A 21,361-nucleotide genomic window follows, 5' to 3' on the forward strand; every position below is an offset into this window, starting at 1 on the left:
TTCCAGATGGGTCTAGAAGTGCAATTTAAGAACTAGATAGTTCTTGTTCGGTAGTACTCGTTCGACCTAAAGAGCCTCCTGTAAAGACATCGCCGCCTGTATTGAAGCTCCTGCAGCGGTGGTCAGATGCCACAGTAAGGATCTGGCCCTTTCCAATAGATTCACGGCGTGACTTGTTTTTCTCGAAGATATTACTCACAACTTAGATTCGACATCTTGCTTTCTGTTAATTATCTTTTGTCTTGCGCTCTGTTTCTTACGGCCGCATTCCTGCGAGGCAGGCTTTTCCACTTCTTATCCAATTGTAACACAATGTCATACTGTTTTGCAAATGTGCGTGATAATTCAGCAGTAAATCACAGTTATGCCATCAAGGCGAAGAAATGTGAAGGGTTAAAGATGCTGAGATTTTAATATTTGTAGTTGAAATTGACTCCGGCGATAGTGCTGGAAAGGAAGGATCCACATTGCTGCGGCATCTATTTAATCTAGGCAGGATAATTACGTTCATTACATACAGTAACAACATGCCCACGCCAGCTCTCAACTGGCATCCACTACCATGCCCATCCCTTTGATATCTCACGGAATCACCGAGGGTCTCTCTGCCATTCCCTATGCCTACACGGCCATCAAATGGGCCGCCGTCGTTGCCGTGGTGGCCCTGCTGAAGTACTACTTTGGCGGCGCCCGCAACACCTCCGAGCGACTGCTACATTCCAAAGTTGTGATGATAACAGTACTTCTTTAAAATCCACCATTTTGTATATATTATGCTAACCAAAAGCAGGGCGGAACATCAGGAATCGGCGCCTCAATCGTACACGACCTTGCCTCGCGCGGCGCCCAGATCATCCTCCTCACCCAACACGCCCCCTCCGATCTGTTTCTCGTCGACTACATCGAAGACCTACGCCAAACCACCAACAACGAACTAATCTACGCCGAACAAGTTGATTTGACTTCTCTGCACTCAATCCGCAAATTCGCAACGAAATGGGTTGACAACGCCCCACCCCGAAGACTTGACATGATTATCCTCTGTGCAAACACAATTAAGCCAACGCGGTTCGGAAAACCGAGACTTACACCGGACGGACTTGATGAGGAGTGGCAGGTGAATTATTTGGCGAATTTTCATTTGCTGAGTATTTTGAGTCCGGCCATCAGAGCGCAGCCGCCGGATAGGGATGTGAGGATTGTGTTTGCGAGTTGTTCAAGTTACATTGGGGCAGAGATAGATTTGAGGCGGACTGAGGGCGTTGTCTCTCAACCCAATACGAAGAAGACGACAGCGATGACGACGAAGAATAAGTCTAAGGTTGGGGGAAGCACGAAAAAAGCGAAACGCAATACAAGCGCATCAAGCATGTACGGCATGACCAAACTTTCACTCATGATCTTCGCAAAAGCGTTCCAGAAACACCTTTCATCCTACAAACGTCCGGATCAACGGCCCATGAACGCGCGCGTCCTCATCGTCGACCCCGGCTGGACACGCACACCGGGTACCCGCCGCTGGATCACAGGCGGTAGCCTATGGGGTCTTTTACTCTATCTCATCACCTGGCCTGTATGGTGGCTAATCCTCAAATCACCCGAACAAGGAGCGCAAAGTTTCTTGTATGCCGCCATGGAAGCGCGGTATGGGCGTGGCGAGGAAGGAGGCTGGTTTATCAAGGAATGTCGCGAGTTCGAACCATTGAGAAAAGAAGTTGGCGATGAAGAGGTTGCAAAGCAGCTGTGGGAGTTTAGTGAGGATCAGATACAAGTCAAAGAAAAGGAGTCGGCGAAGAGGAGAGCGGTCGAAAAGGCGTTGGAAGAAGAGGAGAAAAAGAAGGCAGATTCTACCGGGTCGTCGACTGCTACGAATAATGCGGGCAATAACAAAGCTAGGACAGCTGGGGGAAAGAAGAATCGCAAGTGAGACTTCTATCATCTTGTATTTATATTTATCTTATCATTTGCATGGCTAGCATTAGACGGTGTTATTCATACGTTATATAGAAATTTGGAAGTATGCTGCATGGATTCATCTATAATTATCCACAACTAACGAGTCATAATTTGTAACATTTCTGTCTAAAACCCAATCGTCAAACAAAAGAAAAACATTGAGATAACCACTCGCTAATCTCATTTATATGTAAAGAGTATATTCATTTTTCCACTTCCTTCGACAGATCTACTTCTTCAAAGCTGCCAACAACTCAGCAGGAGGCTGCTGACGATAACCCTGAGGATTGTTCTTGGTCCAGAGCCAGAGGTCCTCGCACGTCTGCTCGAGTGTGCGCTCAGTCTTCCAGTTAAGCTCCTTACCGGCGCGGGTAGGGTTAGCGGTCAAATTCAGGACGTCACCGGCACGGCGAGGCGCAACTTCATAGGCCAGGTCGCGGCCAACGGCAGATGAGAAGGCTTTGATCATTTCGTAGACGGTGCTGCCGAGTCCCGAACCCAAGTTCCAGGCGCGAACGCCGGGATTGTTGGCGCGGAGGTAGTTGAGGGCGAGGAGGTGGCCGTTGGAGAGGTCAAGGATATGGATGTAGTCACGGATAGCGGTTCCGTCACGAGAATCGTAGTCTAACTAAATCAGATTGTGTGTTCCCAAAAAAATAAGTGAGTAGAGGAAAGGACAAACCGTCACCGAACACGAGAATCTTCTCGCGCTTTCCAACGGCAACCTGCGCCAAAAGAGGAAGCAAGTTGTAAGGAACGCCCTGGGGGTCTTCGCCCATAATACCACTGGGGTGAGCACCAGCGGGGTTGAAGTAACGCAACAAAGCGGCGTTCCACTTGGATGCTTCCTCGGTCTTTCCTTCCTTGGTGAGGTTGTTGCGCTGAGCGTTGATGAAGTCGGTGATGGCGGTCTCGGAGGTGACCTTGGTGTTGCCGTAAGGGTTGGTGGGACCGAGAGGGCACTCTTCGGGGATGGGGATCATGTTGGGGAAACGAGTGGCGTCGCCGTAGACGGTGGCGGAGCTGGAGAAGACGATGTTGTAGACATTGTGTTTTTGCATGGAGCGGAGGAGGTTGATGGTGCCGTAGACGTTGACGAGGTAGTAGTCGAGGGGTTTTTCGCCGGACTCGCCGACGGCCTGCAATTGTTAGAGAGGACGATGAGCAATTCGGAAAAAAGAGCAATACCTTGAGAGCAGCAAAGTGAATGACGCTGTCAATATCGGGGTAGGCGGAAAACACCTTGTCAAAGGCAGTCGGGTCGGTGATATCGGCCTGGACGAACTCAGGCCTCTTGCCGGAGATCAATTCAATGCGGTTGAGGACTTCTTCGGACGAGTTGTACAGGTTGTCCGTAATGACGACCTTGTAGCCAGCCTCGAGGAGAGCGAGAGCCGTGAACGAGCCGATATAGCCCGTTCCTCTGTCGGAGTTAGTCAGGAGGCAGGAGCTTGTTTTTGTGAGAGCTTACCCAGTGACGAGAACAGAACCGAGAGACATTGCTAATTAAGAATAGGTCGAAATTATAGAATTCAATTTGTCAATTGATATTAGAGAAGAGAGAAATGCAGATGAGTTTGCAATCGGACAGATATACAAACAGAAATACAGAAAGTCGAAAGTTCAACGGAGAGATGGCGGGGCAGAGACATGACGAGCAGCGGGGCTTATTTAGTTTGGTCCAGGGGTTCAATTTGCCAAATATCGGTGAAACATCCACGCTAAATCACCAGCTGCCTTCATTTATTGGACCACAGCCTCCATTCATTGGAGTCAATTGTCTGAGTGCCAGCGGGTCAGACTGATGATCGGAATAATTTGGACTTTTTTCGCGATCATTCAGACGGCAGCAGGCTAGAGCCCCTTATCACGTTGCACGTTCTGGACAGCCCTAACCCTGGGTCATGATTATCATACGACTCTTGATTGACACCTCTACTACTATATTGCCGACGCTCTCAATTAATATTGTAACAATTTATCAATCTGAAATTGATCAGTTACATAGGTTCTTCAGGCTAAAATGAGGACTTTGTCTAGTATAGGCAACATGTATATATTTCCGTATCCGTTCAGCCATATCTCATGTTCCAGAACAAAATATATATATCACCATTACAACTACAACGAGGCACAGTTAGAGGTCTCCTACTTGTTTCGGTCTCTATCTGTCAACGATCGATCAGAAACTGGTCCTCATAGTGATCATACTAGTGGAAAGCCGGGCAATTTTAATCCGTCACTGGTCTCACTAATATCCTGATCCTCACCGCTCTCCTTATCACCCTCCTAAATGCTCTTTCCACCAGACTGACACTGTTCCCATCACTGTCACTATTCTCCTCGCTCTCATCCTCATTTTCATCTTCAACCTGAAACTATATTATTGTGGGGCGCAAGGCTGATGAAATCAAGGGTGGTAGTAGGACAGTACTGATGCTCGGCATCTCCGGTTCTCAGAGAATCAGACTGTTGTTGCATCTTGGGTCTTCGCGCGGAGATGAACAGGAAGTCTATTGAACCTTCTGACTTCCTTGCCATTCTCGCAATCTCGGTCACTCTAGTTCTCTTCTTTAACCGCTGGGCTCCTCTCTGGAGCCCCGATATTTGGCTTCCACAGAGCTAGACTGGGTAGCTGTGGTTTGGTGCACTGAGGTAGTCTGGATTGATGCAGACTAAACTAGCCAGGACTGGCACATTGTCGTCCTCCTGTTCCACGCTTTCAGACATCCCTCCTTTGGAGTAGATGGAAGACTTAACTTGACTAGAATTCGACTTCTTCAATGCAAAGATCGTGTCAGTAAATCTTGAATACCTTTAGCTGCAGAAGATACTTATCCTTCGTAATCAAAATCTCCCTTGTTGCATAGATCTTTGACTGCTGCTTCAGGGTGGTCTCCAGGATTTTCGTCACTTTCTCGCGGCTGACCTCTTTGAAAAACTGTCCATATTGTGAGAGTTTCCTTCAGCTTGTATCATGCACGCTGTACCACTCTCTTTCAAGCCCTTGAATACGTCGACATGTTTGAGGGATGCATGATTATGACTGAGAAGAATAGGATACTAATCTTTTCTCACAGACAAAGTTCGTCGAGATTGATGTTCATCAGGTCGAGGTAGTCACCGAGGCGCCGATGATGAGTGATCGGGCTCCTATGTGATTACCTCGTGTCCCAACTTTCTCAAAGCAAGTAGGAGGTTGGTCTCAGACTCGTCTTGGAGAGACAGAGTTTCAAAAGCTTGTCGGCTGACAACACTTATATAGGATGTATTTCACTGACTGTGGATACAAAGGCCAATTTCTGATGCATGGTTTCAAGCAATATTGTGCTGGCGGTATTGTGCTGATTCTTGTACCGTGAATGGCGTGCACAGTGCACGTACTGCTTCAATGAGCTGGATATCACTAGCATAAGATTTTGATATGGTGGAAGACTTTGGCTGTAGTTCTTGCGTTTCCACGCAAGGTGAAGGTCATCGTATTCAACGTTGGAAATGCGAGACGTCTGCAAAAGGGCAAATTGTTCGGTGGTCTTGCCAACACCCGTCTCATCTAGACACCATCCACCCAAATTTCGGCCTAAATGACCATGTTTTTACATCCAACGAACTGCAGACGCTTGATATAGAAAAAGTTCTCTCGTCATGCCTAGAAGACGTAGTCTTAAATCAGGGTGCAGGCAATCCTTGGTATCAATCTTGAAGAACTCGCACATCTCTTTCATCTCCTCTGGGGAATTATGCTCGCAAAGACGAAAAGTGACCTCTGAAATCCCTAAGTTGTCGGCATATTCGTATTTTCTGCCGAAGATTGATATTTTCCAACCAGCCATGGGAGGACGAGGCTATCCAGTACCTTATAGGCTCGTCCCTGAATGGCTGTGTTTCCTTAGACTCCTTGATTGCTAAATATTGCGGGCTGCTCTTTGTCGAGTAGCCTCTTGATCTCGACAGGAGTAAATTTGTCGACGAGTGCTGTGAATTTTTCATTCGTCCATAATCCCAGTGTTTCCCTCCACTCGTGTCTCATTCTCAATGACCTCAGTCCATTGATAGTGAGGGCCATTCTGGTCATGAAGTTCGGGTACGGCTCGTATGACTCCATGTCGAGATAGCAAATTTGTTGTGATGAAAACTATTGGAGTCAGGGATCTCAAGGAAAGAACGATATAGATCGTTGTGAGAGAGTAGACAAAGTGGTTGACGATTGTATCGTTAAAGAAGCGTTTTTGAGTGGTATCTAGATCAAGCCTAACCTCGGGCGGTCCGTGTAAATGCCACTGACCTTGGCTAGTCCACGGGATCGAGATTGGGATGTGCTGGTTGCGCGATCATTTCCCATCTGGACAGAATAGTCTTGGGGTATAGTAAAAAACAGAGGCTGCGTGCGTGTTTGGGCTTCCGATATCCGGGAAACGCTATCACAGTCAAGTCGATATTGTGAGGCAAACTTTTTTACAGGAGGTGAACCGTGTCTCTTGCTGCTTTCTTCGTGGCATTGCTGTAGCTTTGAAGGCTCATGCGTACCTCGTGTAGTTCATAAGACTTTTGCTCGATTCTGGTATTAGCCATCTTGGCCGCCACCGATAAAGAAACAACTTTCTTTCGTCCCTCAGTCTGTCTGAACTGGGCTCCACTAGAATACATGAAGTGCTAAGGATGGTTGACAAATATAATAATACGGATACACTGTCCTGGTTGAATTCCAACCACAGCTCCGTATCTTTGTATTCTCCCCAAAATTTCAGTGGTGTAAGTCTCAAAAGCTTCTTCATTCTTGTGCGGACTTCTTTGCCCCAACATATTTTTATCTTTGCGGCCATAGCTCTCCTCAAAGAAAGCATGAAAGCTTCGTGAACCGTGAGAATATCCTTGGTGTAGAACGATCGAAAGTCCTCCGGCAAATCATAGTTTCAATCATCCTGTCGCTCGGGTTGCGATTCTACATACTCTACACCTTGTTGTACGGTAAAGGCATGAAAACAGTACCACTGACGTGATGAAATAGCTCAAGATTTTGAGCCCCGTCTATCCTGTCCGATAGTGTCCCAGAAAGTGTGAGCATTGAGCGTGTAATATCTCTTGTGTCTCTCCTTCCAGCGTTCCATAGCCTGCCAACACCACTGAACCAAGGCAGGCCCCGTTCATCTTTGCAACCAGTGTTCCAGCTAGGGGTTTTCATGGACCAGTTCATTTGTCGTTATGGAATTTTAAGACATAAAGAAAATATGGTTCCGGAGGCATGGCAAGGAAAAGACATCAAGCACCTTCCGTATCTCTGGATACACCGAGTCGCTCATCCGTGAGACTCCTCCTCGACGAGCTAGATGTGGTGGTTAACAATCGGGACTTACTCTGTTTCAGGTCATCCTCGAACTAACCTGATATGTGGCTTCACTATATAGGTACAGACAGCCGCAGTCAGTCAAGGTGTGAGTATATATCTAATTGAATGAGTGTACTTACTTATGCCATTGATGGACTCCCGACCTTGGCCACGGGAAAGAAATGGTTCACAAATTGAGGTGATGTGAAGCTTTTGCGACACGTACCATACCGTAATCATAACCCTGAACGCACGCGCGGATCTTAGATTCTCTGGAGTCTCGAAGATCATGAAAAGCATCCCGTAAGTCTTCCGCCCAAAGTCTAGTATCAAGATCTGGTCAGAAGAGGAACTGCTTAAAGGACTTTTTGCCAATATCTTGAGCCCGCTCATCCCAAATGTCGGGATCTTCCACCTCTCGATATGATTGCCAACCCTTGTCAACGCCGTGTCGAAGCACCTCATGTTATTCCCCCAACTCGCCAACTTCATCGTCAGCCAACATGACTCGCGAATGAAGTGCGAGCACTGATACTCGTCCACTCTCGGGTGTGACATGATCCCGGAATAGATCTTGATTGCGGAAGGTTGATACGACACAAAGTTTGATATATGTGACGAATTATACCAACCGCACCAACCGGGTATCGCAAGGGTTGGTTGTGGACGTAAGGCGCGTCTGCAGCTCTAGTTTGTCGTTGAGTCTGACTGTAGCACATTCGGATTCCTTTTTTCCACTGCGATTCTGCTGCCTGATCGGTGATGTTGATATGGCGCCAATCTCTAGCTGTTTCAACATAGTAAAGAATAAGCATTCTCTCAAGTCATGTATCTTCATGATGTAGGTTTCCTCATTCGCTTGACCGTTGTTTCTGCAGAAGCAAAAACATTGCTTTGTAGGTGAAGTGATTGGGATCTTCAGCCAACCAAGGGGTGTAGGACCCACGCAGCTTTTGGAACCGAACAGCACCCAAAAGGACTTTAGAATCTGGAACACTGAAGATGTGAATCAAGTGTTCCATGCCGGACAGACGCTGGAGGTGCATGTTTGAGATGAGATACTCCAGATAGGCACCATAGACAAGCTTGATCAAAGGATCCATCCGGTGGTGGGCGCTGCACGAGACTGGGCTCGTGGTTGCTCAAATCGCGGTCGAATAGAGACAGTTCATTTGATCACCAAATTCACTAAGATAAGACGTAGCAGACATTGCCTCTCTAAGCCTTGCTGACAGACCGCCCGGGAAACTCGCCGTTCGAAGTCACATTCCACGCACCTCCTACTAAGAGTATGCGGTAGAGTCTTAATGTGCCTGATTATGGCTGCGGTTTCGAGGTTGACAATGTTGTTATGCGGACATAGGTGAGTGACTAATCCGTTCACAAATCCACGGGGGCCAACGCATCTTTTCCCAAAAGTTGTCCTTAAAAGTTCAATGCCAGCTATAAAAGCTCCAGATTAGCAACTACCTAATGTCTGTCAAGAGTCAGAGATGAAAGAAGACTTACACTTTTGTATGCGCTCGTTGCGTGCTGCTACTTGTTTCCGCGGATGTTGTTGACGCTCACCAAAATGAAATGCAGCTAGTGGCTTTTTGATCTGTCGAAAGAGTTTCGAGCCCTTTCTGTCCCCGTCGGCAATAATTACAATACCCTTCGATCCAAAAGCTGTGACATTCTTCCAGACCCAATCTGATGACGCCAAATGGCGTGTTCAGAGAATGGTCAATATTACCTCCCGCTCTGTGACGAACTCGGCTGCTACAGGCAGACCACAAACTTTCAGCATATTGTATACTGAAAATGCCTCGTTCGAGCGCGGGATATCCGCATTCGCCATTTCAGTAACTGATCGCAGTGCGCTTTCAGCGGCTGGCTTATTTGAAAGTCTCAAGCTTTGGATCTTTATGTCCCAAGATGATAACCGAGAGAAGGTGTCATGTGACCGAGAAAATCGGCTCCTTGCGATCTTTCAGTAAAGGCAGGAGATGACATGAAGTAATATTCGAGTTTGACAAATCTAAGAATTCATTCGACTCGTATTCTCCGCACAGGTCGTCTATATGCATCTTAATCCAGGTGTGCTTCGGTCTTGTCGATCGCTCACGTACCAATTTTGAATTGCCATCAGGGGTCAAGGGAATTGTACTGATTGACATTGGCATTGCCTTTGCGCTCCTCAAGCTCTAACTCCACATAGCAGCTACAAACAAAGTTGATAGTAGCTTTGGCTATCATGTCGCTGCCGAACTGGCCGAACTGGGAGCTATGGTTTCTCATACGATCAAAGTAGCCACGAAGGATGGTGTTCTCGATGGTGTCCGTTGCCTTTCTGGTGACGACGGGTATTACGACACGGCGGCCAAGGTTGCTGCGCCATAAATCCAGTTGATCCTGCGACATCTGATCTTCGGTCGATTTGACGGCGTGTGGACAGCTTCGCCAGGTTACGGGTGGCACCCCGATGGGGAGACTGGCTTTATTCATCTCTTTCCGGAATTGCTTGAACCCCTTGCTGGCCTGGAGATCGAGATCCTCAGAGACGGCGTGTACGTCATCCTCGTTGTCATAGGAGTCGTAGTCCTCCTTGATGTGATCGGGATCCTCTATCTATTCATTGTGTGAGGTTCCAAGATCCACAAATTTGGATGACAAGAGGTCATTTCTCACCTAGGTTCGCTAGACCGTTGTCTATGGAAAACCAACTGTTTAGACCAAGTCCAGTAAGAATCAAGGAATTGATGAAATTTAACCGTCAAAGACCAAATCTCGCGTGGTGATACGTGGTGATAGATTTTCCATTTTGCTGAAGACCGGGGATGCTGTAAAGCATGATATCAAAAGAATGTTTTGCGATTCTCGAAAGTGTTTTCGTGTATTTGGCGGTGACCCTTTAGAGGTCTTTGTGGTAGAAAGTACGAGGAAGATCGGCACATTAGTACATGATAGGATCAAATCTTCCGCCGTAAGATATAATTCTGGGGCTTCTAGCCAGAGATCACCGAAGAGGCAATATCGTCTGAGTGTTTCGCGTTGATATGTCATTGCAATGCCTTGTTCCCACACTCAAAGGGCAAATTTCAGAGTGCATTGCGCACGCACGCATCAGGGATGAAAATGTATGACTTCTCCTCATAGTAGGACCTAGAAATTGGACCAGGCAAGGTCCAGAGTCGTAAAAAGTTTCATTGATCGATATCCGTGGCCTTTTCATATGATAAAGTACTGCAGTATTGTCGGTGTAGACTTCATGGCCCCTTTGAGATGGTCTATAAAGCATTGAACTGGTATGCTGGCTAGCCCGATATAAGAACCCCAATAATCTGCAACGCGATCATCGAGGACGATATCAGCGTAGCCGCTATTAACAGGCTAATAACTATCATCATACTGCTTCTGTGACTGGGTCTTCAAAATTCTTCCTAACCTTTATAAAGTTGGTCTTGACCACATGAATTGTATTAGGTGTGTTCATCACGAAGGATGGAGCCAGAACTAGGTCCGTTAGCGTATGCAAAATATAATGGATATAAACAGAACATTAAACGCACACAGTCATTGGCATCAGCGCTGACGACGTTGTTGTCCCTGTAATGAAATAAGAGGGACTTTGTTTTTGGGATCTACCACAACGAATCCTTCCAATCCGGAGAATTGGCAACACTCCTCGAAAGTATCTTTTGGAGAGCCTGAATGTCACCGTCAATACCATGTCATTCGGTTAAATTCAGTGGACCCACTGACATTTCTTTTCGTGCTTGAAAACTCGCTTCAACTCCTCCACATTGGTCATGATCAAACTGCCAACCTGGGAGATTCACCCTGCCGATTGTGTATGACACCTTCGTCTCTTGGTTCATACGTCTTCATCGCCGACGAGGACTGGACTACTAGACAGGTCAACATATGCAATGAAAAAGCGTTTGAAATTAACCCACTGAACTGGTTGTTACGTTTCATCATTGGCGAATATTCGACCAATATAATGGCTCGAAGGATCGCACGTTCCGTCAGGGGCATTTTCTGTAATGCATCGTGTCGATTTGAAACAAAATGTATATTCGTGAAGTATTCAAGAAAGTATGGTGTCGTGGAAAATGCAGTAGGCAATTGCAAGAAATCAATGGTATCATACTCACCAAAGACAACGATAGATCGTCCTGGAGGTTCCAACAAATCGGTAGTGGCAATGAGTACACAATCATGAGATATCGATAGGATCTTGATACAACAACGAGTTAATGATGGACAATACCACCAAGCTCCCGCCATTGCCTACCGCATTTTCCACAATATTAGGAAGAAAAAAAGATTTTTGGGGAGAGAGGAGGAAATCTAAGTATTTATAGGCGATGAGAGAGGAGGGGCACTCATAGCACGCCCGATGCCGTCGGTGGATAATACATGGGAAAATCCGTCATATCACACGCCCGGCCATTGTTTGCAGGAGGCCTAATCCATTATTGACAGATTGAAGACCCAGATAATGTAAACTCAATGGAAATAGCTTTCTTGCGGTATTCCCGTCTATTTCGTTATTGTCGATGTAGCAATCATATGTTTCTTGTTGATTTTGGTCTGCGCGGTACCTATTTGGGACAGGCGGCTTCTAAGCCTTGGAAAAAGATTTCTTTTGTTTGGCGGTATTGTAACAGGCAGGCTGGAACAAAGATCCTGGGCAAGGACTGTTGGTCATGTCTCATTCTATCGTCCTACATTGCTCGAGGTTCGTTTGTAGTAACACATTCTGTCGACAGGTCATATGATTTGAGTCACAGACTACCCACTGCCCAAACTACTCCTTCTCCATCATTCTATTTGTTGTCCCAGGCCAAGAAGTGTTAGTCATGAAGAATCACGGAGAATTTGCTGTGATTGCCTATTTGGGAAACCGGTACCTGTTTCAAAAGTCCGGGGCGAGATGATTGACTTTACGCTTGCACAACTAACCTATGCAGGCGTTGTTCTTGCGGCAATCCATCAGTACCTTATGGCGAGTAATTTCCGCTATCTTCTTTGTTTGTTTGTTCATTTAGGTATGCGCTAGATATGTCACATTGCTGGAATAAGGGTTTCGACAGACCTCATCAGATCGTTTGTTCTCACGTAAGAAGCCCGAAAGACCTATCAATCATGTCGTAAAGCTTCAGTATTGAATACTGCTTGAATTCAGGCACGTTTGTTGCGAGATACATATACTTGCAAACAAAGCAAAGAAGAAACCAAAGGACTGACTGTTGTGGGATTTTGCTGCAAATTCTAAGTGGGCTCGCCCTAAGCCACTAGGACTGTCAACATTGCGAAATATTTCTACAAGTCGAAACATTTGATCCGGAAGTTTCCGATAGATATTCATGGCTAAGATTCTGCGTTGCTACGATTTACAAATATTCTGTGAAAAATAATACGGCATTCAGTCTCCTTGCTCTTTCGTAGCCAATCTCCCACTCTTCTTATTTTCAGAATCATCACTACCGAGCTCGATGGTAGGCTGTCTGTGCAAATTGGACCCGGACATCATAGCATCATTTGGTGGCTCAGCGGTGTCGTGGTGCATGTCTTGAATTTGTACAGAAGTGGACTCATCGGGTTTTTTGTTATCATCTCCCTCCGATTCTGATGAAGAAGAGCTGGAAGGTATCTGCATATGACTTTCAGGGGGAGGAGTATTTGAAGATCGTCTTGGAGTTACGATGAGCTGTTTGGAGTTTCTTCAAAATTGATCCGATTAGCGACAACGTGAAAACTACTTCGTATCACAGAGCGATTGAATAGCGTCACTTACTTGTTCTGGTCTTCTTCCTCTTTTCCTGCTTCTTCCCCTGCTTCCTTTTCTTCTTCCGACTTTCTTGATTGACTGACGCCACTCTTCAGATATTTGGGTTCTCTAGTGATAATCCTCACAGGCGAGTAAAGGCTCTCTTCATCTGTGGCTATATCACGAACCACTGTATCTTTGAAACCACGCGGCGGAGGCAGTATTGTCACTCTATCATCGACAGTGCTCGGTCGATATCGCCTGCTCCGCCGTGCATCAGTTTCTTCCTGCATGTGTAGCATGTGCAACATGTCTGAAGCACCGAATCGGCGATCCCCTGACAACCAAAAGGTTCGCTCGGGCTCGAGGTAACTTGGTAACTGCCATTTAAGATCATTCAGTATTCGCTGCGTGGACACACATTCAGAGTCTCGATGGAGATCTGTGAGAACGCGTATGTATATTCTATCCTTGATATATTCCGACAGCGGGAGTGAGAATGCAGTGTCCCATGGATATCGTAGATTGAATCTCCGGATTTCTTCACACAGTTTAGATCTTTCTACAGCTTGCATATTTGGAGAGATTTCCTGCAACGTTGTGTATCTCAATACTAGATAGTCGATGTAACCGACCAGATCAACTGTGTCCAGTAGAGATGCAAGCGTCATCAGGTTCTGCAGACGGCTAGTCACTGTACTATCATCGAACATGATCAACTCTTGCAAGACAGTCCGCTGCAGAAGAGTATCGCCGTTCTCCTCGGCGCATTTAAGCACTTTTTGAGCAGTCTCAACGTGGCCCATTCTTTGTGTATTTCGCATAGCCCCAAAGTCCAAAAGACAATCCAAAAGAGGTTTGATAGAATGACGTCTCTGCGGTATCATATTCGGAAGGTCGCCACGTAATCTTGCAGTCAGCTGGGATTGAAATGGAAATATATGGACATGCTCCTTCATAATCCATTCGAGAAATGGTCTGGAGGTTGACAAGTGTGGATGGCTCTCAACGATAAGCCTCGCAAGACTTTTCTCTTGGTGCCAACAGGTCTTAGCAGAATCGAGGTATAGATCAGATGTGGTGTCTATAATCAAACTTCGGATCGACGATATGCTGGCAAGCTCTGCGAGAATTTGTTGCTCGTCGCCAGAAGACGTGATATGAGCAAGCGTTAAGAATGTTTCTTCGAGAACTAAGTCTCTGACACTAATCTGCAGAAAGTATTCGAGATGGCCAAATGGCGAGTCATTCGTYTTTAAGAKGGCAAGCASGAGCCGCAAAAAGCGGAATGACTCCCAGTGGAAGCCCTGTTGACGTAGTAGATAGTACCATTTCCCAATCACAAAGCAGCTCGAGTATTTCAGTGGTAAGAAGAACCAAGGATGGTCACGGAACGCAATAGATCCAAAGTCTACATCGTCGGGCAGTGAATCTGGCAAAATATTATCATTGATGAATATCGAAATTTGAAAATAAAGTTCGACCATATGAATCTATACATAGCGTCACTCATATTAACGTGATTCGAAATATGTACAGGGCAGATATTGAACGTACCTTGGTGGCTTTGAGACTTTCAGCCTTTTCTTTTTTCAGATAATCGGACATCCCTTTCAACGCCTTGACAGCATCATCAACCGTCCCTTTGGCGAAAATAGCGGCGTACGCGTTCATAGACTTCAGCACCATATGTTCGTCCGGAGCATAACTTCCTGTTCTACCATGAAGTGCGCAACAATCCTCCGTAAATGACAGGGCCTTTTTGTACTCTCCTTGTTGTAGTAGGAGATCCGCATATCGACAGCCACTGGGAAACAGTCCAGGTGATGTTTCAGCTTCTCTTCGTATAGTGTCACCCCGCGATTGAACCATCCTAGACGATTCAATCGAGATAGCTGTGCGACGTCTTCAGTGACGTCGATCTGCACATCAATGCTCAAATTGATTGTAGTGTTCTTTCCAGTGTCGTGAACATCGATCACGGGTTCGTGCTCATCAGTGTCTTCGACGTTTTGATTAGGCTGGTTTCAGTAAAACTCATCTTAGTTATGAGCTTATATCTCTAAAGGGTAGACACACTTACTAGTCCTTGAGATTTTTGGATTGGTCGTAATACAATCGGTGCTTCGTCCTCAATAGCGGACCGTCGTGATGGTAGGACTGCTATCTCATGATCTAGCTTTTCATCATCGGATTCAAAAACAAAGACTCTGCTGCCAATATCGACTGCTGGAAGCTTTGGTTCTGATTTGTCACCATCAAGCCAGGAAACAGATCGAGCCATGTCGAGAGTAGCGGCTCACTTATGCATCAAAATTTCCATTCTATACATATCCAAAAGATGATGATCGAAGTTTTTTCAGTGGACAAGTGTTCAAATTCTCTTATGTCACCACCGACCAGGCTGAACCTACCAATAGTTTTCTTTATAACCAATCGATGATTCGATTCCCAATTCGTCCCCTTGTAACCTACAGACATTAGTGCGGCGCTTCGTATGCAGTTCGGACTCATGTAACTGCGGGTTGTACACAAGCAACCAACGTCAATGGCTGGATGTAATCACCTGCATAGCATTCGAGGCTCAGACACGAAGCTTGCATAATTCAGCCTATTTTTATAGCCCCTATTACTTTTGAAGATTTGGAACAATGTAGTTGTCGGCCTGTGTGACTTTCAGCTGCTTAAATTACAAGCCCGCCAGCCTTGGTGTTTACTAGTTAGTAGATACCAATCCCAAATTTCAATCTTCACTTTTTTCTTTATACTTCTCCTACAGCTAGAATAAGATCCTACTTTTTGAGCAATTGATTGTATATCCCACCGAATCGAAAGTCCGATCAATGCCCCTTTTCAAAATAAACGATCACAAAAAACTAAAACCAGCTGTATCAAGACAGTCCAGGTACATTGAGCTATGCGGAGATCAAAAAGCCGTGAGCCTTCTTCAGCACAGCATCCGAGCAGTTCAGATAGACTGTTGTTTTCGATTTGCAAACACCAAATGGGGTCATATTGATAACGCTTCTTCCGGTGTCATCTTTATAGACCTCACTATTCAGCAACCAGAGGACTGCACATTGACCAATGCCTTGACAACGATTACTCTGACGCCGGCCGACTCGAAGACTTCCAAAGCTGAATCTGAAGCTCAAAAGAAAAACGAAACTACAAAGGGTGATCCTATTTCACGGCCCGTACCATCCTCTTCGAGTCTCGAGATCACTGAATTTTATGGTCCCAAGGCGATCTACGGAAAACCTCGCGAGGCTTCATACTCCACGAAGTACCGTTTTCAGCCAGATATCAGTGCTCCGTTTGTTACAATTGGTGGAGTTGGCGCTGAATATACCAAAGAATCGACAGATACCAGACGCTGGAAGTTTGTGGGGTGGAGACGTGGAGTCGTCTGTGAAGACGACTTGACATTTCGAACAAGAGGACGAAACAAGGAGAATTCGAGGTCAACAGACGACACCAAGGTAGAGAAAACCAGGTCCACTCACCCCGCTGCAAAGTATCGACAAATTTTCTGGAGATTGGAGGAGAATCAAGACGAGACTCAGGTCTCTAGAAGCCCGACTTTGCATACGGCCTTTGCATTTGAGCATGGAAACAAGCCGTTCTTCCTTGACGTGGAGTTTGAAGGAAAACTGAGGCACCGACACCACCGTGCGCTTGAACGATTAGTCTTCCCCCCTAAGAAGAAAAAGGCAAACGCTAGAGCTAAGATTGATGCTGAAAAGCTGTCACGTGGATTCAATGAGGATTTGAAAAGTATCGCCTTGGGCTTGGATGACACCATGGTCGAAACGAATAATAGAAGCCAAGGAAAAGGTATGTACAGGCCGCAATCTGACCAAGAGGTCAGAGCAATTGATACCAATGCTGACTGCATTGGTATAATATAGTAATAAGAGAACCAGAACAATTCGAACGAACCGCAACAGCAACACAAACACCAATTCCTGGGTCGCAGGACGCGACAAAATCACAACCTCAAATGTCTCACACAGCCGCCAGAAGCCCATCCACAACAGAAAGCCACGGTCAAACGAGCAGGAACGATATATTAGCCATAAGTCGTCAGCTCTTAAATCTGGAAGAAGTCAAAGCGGAAGAGACCAAGGTCGAGACGCCGTTATCCAACGGATCCATAACAACGACGAAGACGACACCAAAGCCAGAACAAACATCAACGGAATCTATCACCAAAAAGAATGAATCCGAATATTCATTAGTTTTGTCAATTGCTCATTATGTTTCCATATATTGGGCTACTGTAGCTACATGGCTTGCATTTGTACAAAAGTTGTTGAATAACTAGCCAAAGCACGCAGTTTTCTGTCCTTGTCCTAGTCAATGTATTCTTGAATAGATTGTAGACATGGCCCTGAATTCACTCTTTGGTTCTTCTAACCATGGAAACTGTTGGCTCACTTCTCTTTCATTGTCGCCTTACAATATAACTTAGGGCTGTATATTTTCTGCCCTTTGCCTAGTTTTGGAAACGACGCTCATATTCCCTGAGTTACAAATAAAGCAGTCTACGAATGTACGTACGTAGTGGGTTGATTTGTCAAGAAGCAGCATAATAAGCCTGCAATGTATTTTTACTAGTAGTCATGAATGTCATTTAGCCGGACATTCTCAGCCATAAGCCCATCAAAAAATAACAGGGCTAGATCCTTCGGTTCTTGGTCATTGCGATAGTAGACAATCGATGACCATGACGCCACACATGGCCTTGTTCTCCCCCCAAAACTAAAAGCCACTACCAGCCAGACGCTGAAAAAAAATAACACAGCGCAATAAGGCTCATACCTCGCCGGTACATAGTATGATTGTAATTTGCAAAATCATGTCCGCAATCCCGCAGTATATTTTTAAAGATAGAATTTAACCGAGAAGCTCGACGTCGAGACCGATGGCGCGCATGAAGAGATTGACGTTGTTGAGGCGTTGGCTTGCCATGTCAGGCGGAAGAGTTTTGCTCTGGGCAACAGTCTCCATGACGCGATCCCTAATCGATTATTAGACATTTATCAAAGAAGGAATGTGAGTGAGTGAACTTACTTGACAGCAATAACTAGCCGCTGCTGTTGCTCTTGGCTAGCTCCAATACCAATCGCTGCAAGGAATTGCCAAACGTACATATCATCCCCAGTATTGATTGTTCCAGGGAATATATCGGCCAAACCAGGCTCCAAGGCATCAAAAAGCTGGTTGAACTTTTCGACCCACTGCTGCCATTCGTGGTCATTTGTTTGGCCAGCTTCTTTGATGATGGCTGCACGACTGAGCAGCATGGTCATGATTCCCAATCCAACTCGTGTTCGCGCAACGAATTGGACGTGCGTTTGAGCGAGCACAAGACCGAGGAGACCGATGATGACGTTAAAGGGTGCCTCGTTGACATAGCCAAGTAGGCTTGGCATGACAGCTTGAGAAAAGAGTTCGATATCTTCACGAGATGCGGCTGGTAATTGTGTTTCACCAGGGTTCAGTAGACCCTTACGAACAACGTCCAGGGTGTCAAGGTTGACGACAATCATGGTCAATACAGTGACACGCTGTTCCTGATCGATCTGGCGGAACAGGCGGGGAATGGCTTTCTTGCCTTTGGGATACGACAAGAAAGCAATGAAGGGGTGCGCCACTGTCGAGCCAGGCACGATAGGTTCGAGAACCTTCATGCTCTGCCAGAGCTTCGAGTTTAGCGTCTGCATCTTCTGCCTCCAGTCCATATGTAGTTCGACTGATTCAGGATCGTTCTCATCTGGTGGTGGCGGCATTGTCCGCTCAAGGTCTTCCATCTTCATTAATATACTATAGACACTCTCGATATTGTTCAATACCGATTTTCTATCACTGGCGCTGAGATCTGCTGTCGCTCGTTTAGGCTTCAAACCTTCTGCTCCTTCAGGTCTCTTGATATTTAATGATGTCTTTGGAGCTTTGGCATTACCGAACGAGATTTTACCCAAACTACCTTCGATGATGAGTTGCTGATTCTTCGGCTTCGCTTTGGCGGCTTCAACGGCACGCTGCACTTGTTGTTGCATACGCTGCATGTGGTTATCAGCATTTTGATACTGTCGTCGACCATGACCTCCAGTGCGGTTTCCCGTCTGAAAAAGGTACGTCTGAGCGAAATGACCCAACGGTTGACGAGGATGTTGGCGCGGGGCACCACGGATCTGGCTAAACACTTGGTAATAAAAGTCCTCGGAAAGAAGCGATTCCGTATCTGCATCTACCACATTTCCTGTAGCAGCAACGAGCTGTTGTAGCTGAATTCGAGTAATGAAGTTCTTGTCTTGTGGCGTCATCAACCCGTTACCACGAGACAGAATAAATATCTTGTGATTACGCTTGGCACGTTTCGCATCTTCCTGCATGTAGGCAACACGCTGGTCCTCAGAAAGATTCATCAGCTGCTGTGGGTCAGTAATGACTGGTAGACTAGGTTGTCCGGCTTGTGGCTGTTGAGGAGGCGGGCGTTGAGCAGGTGGTGCAACTGGCTGGCGTAGCTGCTGCGGKTGCGGCTGGGGCTGCGTTGGGGCTTGTTTTGGTAACGGAGCAGGTGGTGGTCCAGGCATAAACCCTGGAGGTGGCATCTGTTGTAACCGCTGTAGAAGCTGTGCCGGCGGGATACCCATTGCCAAAGCCTGTTGTTCAATTGCAATCAACTCGGCCTCTGGCAAGAAAGGCATTTGCGGAGGACGGCCCATCGCCTGAGCCATTTCAGGGTAAGGCAGCTGTTGAGGGTGCGCAAAGTGCTGTGGCTGATGACGCAGCTGAGCTTCAACTTCCTCCAAACTCATCATCTTCCGCGAAGGCGCTGCGAAAGCTGGCTGTTGTACATGCTCAACCGCTGGCTTTGTGGTCTGAGGGGTTGTTCCCCAGACACTTGACTTGGCCGTAATTTCAGGAATGAAGCCAGGATCCTGGTATCTCTCATAACCGGTTTTCTTTGGAAGACGAGGAATTGATGGCGCTTGTACAGCGGGAGCAGGAGCAGGAGCCTCCTTGGCCGCCAACGGAGCCGATTTTGGGTTGTGCTGCAGGTTGTAACGGACTTGTTCTTCATTGATCACATCAGAGATCTGAGCTGTGCTGCCGAAGAAATCAAAGTCTTTTCCAACGCCGTCTCCGCCGCCGCCACCACCACCACCACCAAAGGTATCATCGTTGAACGCATCCTGGTCGTCGTCCAGCTGGTCGCCGAGACCATCGTACGTGTCTTCAAAATCGATTCTACATGTAAATTAGCATAGAACGCATGTTATCAATGGCAAGAGACGCACGCATCATCGTCGATGGACAAGCCTTGAGCTTGAGCGCGAGCGACTTCAGCGAACGGATCTGTGTTCTCGAATATGCCTCTGGTCTGCTGAGCAGCCTGGCGATCTCTCGGCAGGTTGGTGTCGAATCCAAAGAAAGACATGACGAGAATGTCTCTCCAAGGATTGATAGATAGATTAATACGAGGGGTGCGAGAAAAGCACCGAAAGGCCAGAGCCGTAGGTGGAGGGGTATCGCAAGGTCGGTCGATGATGGCATCCTTTTGGTTTTCGCAATTTGCTAATTAGTGCCTGGTCCGTGCTGTGCTGCCTCGGTGCCTGATTTATGAGGCAACACTCATTTTACTCTACCAGTAGTTACATCTACAACACTTTTGACTACACATTGACAACGTGACACAACCGTTTCTCTCACATGCTAAAGTCGCTTCTACTACCACGCTTTGAAGAGAATAGACGGAGACCGAGAGGTAACAGTACTTACTCTGTAGAAGTTCTGGTCATATCTAGTCATTCTAGCCGAGCAGCCCAGCCTCAAGATTATACTTTCTCTTAAGCTTCTGGCAAATTTCTGTACCTGGGTAGAAGTAGCAATTCCAGTAGCACTCGCATCTTGGCGATGGCTCTCCATCCAGCGTTCGGTCATTCAAGCGACGAAAACGGGGGAATGTATGGACAGCCGGAAGCATCGTATCTTCGAAATTGACTTGTTAGCAGCTTACGTACGCGGCCCACGAATCAACCTCGCGCCGTAATTAGACTGTATTGGATGAGACATGTCGTACTAGCTCAGCCTGTATGTAGTGAGATGTTTCGTTTCACCTTGAGGCTTGGTAGATTGACTAGATTCGTCAGGGATTCAGAAGCTAGCCTACTCCAGTCCAACCAGTACTTATCAAGTCTAGCCCCCAACTGGCCAGATATTATTCAAGACAATTGCGCACTCCTTTTACCTCTTGACCGCACGACATATTCATGAACTTCATTTCTTTTTAAATTATTTCCTTACCAGAG

At 46.5% G+C, this 21,361-nt stretch overlaps 5 protein-coding genes across 5 annotated transcripts; 2 read left to right on the forward strand and 3 right to left on the reverse strand.

Moving 5' to 3' along the window:
* Positions 1–562: 562 nt before the first annotated feature.
* BHQ10_004005 (uncharacterized protein) lies at positions 563–1,927 on the forward strand (the record flags this gene model as incomplete). The annotated part of the gene is made up of 2 exons (XM_040876325.1): positions 563–727; positions 791–1,927. 2 exons carry the CDS (start codon positions 563–565, stop codon positions 1,925–1,927), a joined length of 1,302 nt encoding a protein of 433 aa, XP_040732509.1.
* A 258-nt stretch (positions 1,928–2,185) lies between these two features.
* On the reverse strand, positions 2,186–3,456 carry BHQ10_004006 (uncharacterized protein; the record flags this gene model as incomplete). The annotated part of the gene is made up of 4 exons (XM_040876326.1): positions 2,186–2,580; positions 2,639–3,095; positions 3,145–3,379; positions 3,428–3,456. The coding sequence occupies 4 exons, from the start codon at positions 3,454–3,456 to the stop codon at positions 2,186–2,188; spliced, it is 1,116 nt and encodes a 371-aa protein (XP_040732510.1).
* A 5,953-nt stretch (positions 3,457–9,409) lies between these two features.
* Positions 9,410–15,324, reverse strand: BHQ10_004007 (uncharacterized protein; the record flags this gene model as incomplete). The annotated part of the gene is made up of 6 exons (XM_040876327.1): positions 9,410–9,888; positions 9,953–9,987; positions 13,068–14,533; positions 14,598–14,752; positions 14,809–15,061; positions 15,124–15,324. 6 exons carry the CDS (start codon positions 15,322–15,324, stop codon positions 9,410–9,412), a joined length of 2,589 nt encoding a protein of 862 aa, XP_040732511.1.
* Positions 15,325–15,883: 559 nt separating this feature from the next.
* On the forward strand, positions 15,884–17,264 carry BHQ10_004008 (uncharacterized protein; the record flags this gene model as incomplete). The annotated part of the gene is made up of 2 exons (XM_040876328.1): positions 15,884–16,877; positions 17,020–17,264. 2 exons carry the CDS (start codon positions 15,884–15,886, stop codon positions 17,262–17,264), a joined length of 1,239 nt encoding a protein of 412 aa, XP_040732512.1.
* Positions 17,265–17,939: 675 nt separating this feature from the next.
* Positions 17,940–20,490, reverse strand: BHQ10_004009 (uncharacterized protein; the record flags this gene model as incomplete). Its single annotated transcript, XM_040876329.1, has 3 exons — positions 17,940–18,063; positions 18,117–20,300; positions 20,351–20,490. The coding sequence occupies 3 exons, from the start codon at positions 20,488–20,490 to the stop codon at positions 17,940–17,942; spliced, it is 2,448 nt and encodes an 815-aa protein (XP_040732513.1).
* Positions 20,491–21,361: the final 871 nt, after the last annotated feature.

This window comes from Talaromyces amestolkiae (genome assembly GCF_001896365.1).
Source record: "Talaromyces amestolkiae strain CIB chromosome Unknown scaffold6.1, whole genome shotgun sequence".
Classification (NCBI taxonomy): Eukaryota; Fungi; Ascomycota; class Eurotiomycetes; order Eurotiales; family Trichocomaceae; genus Talaromyces; species Talaromyces amestolkiae.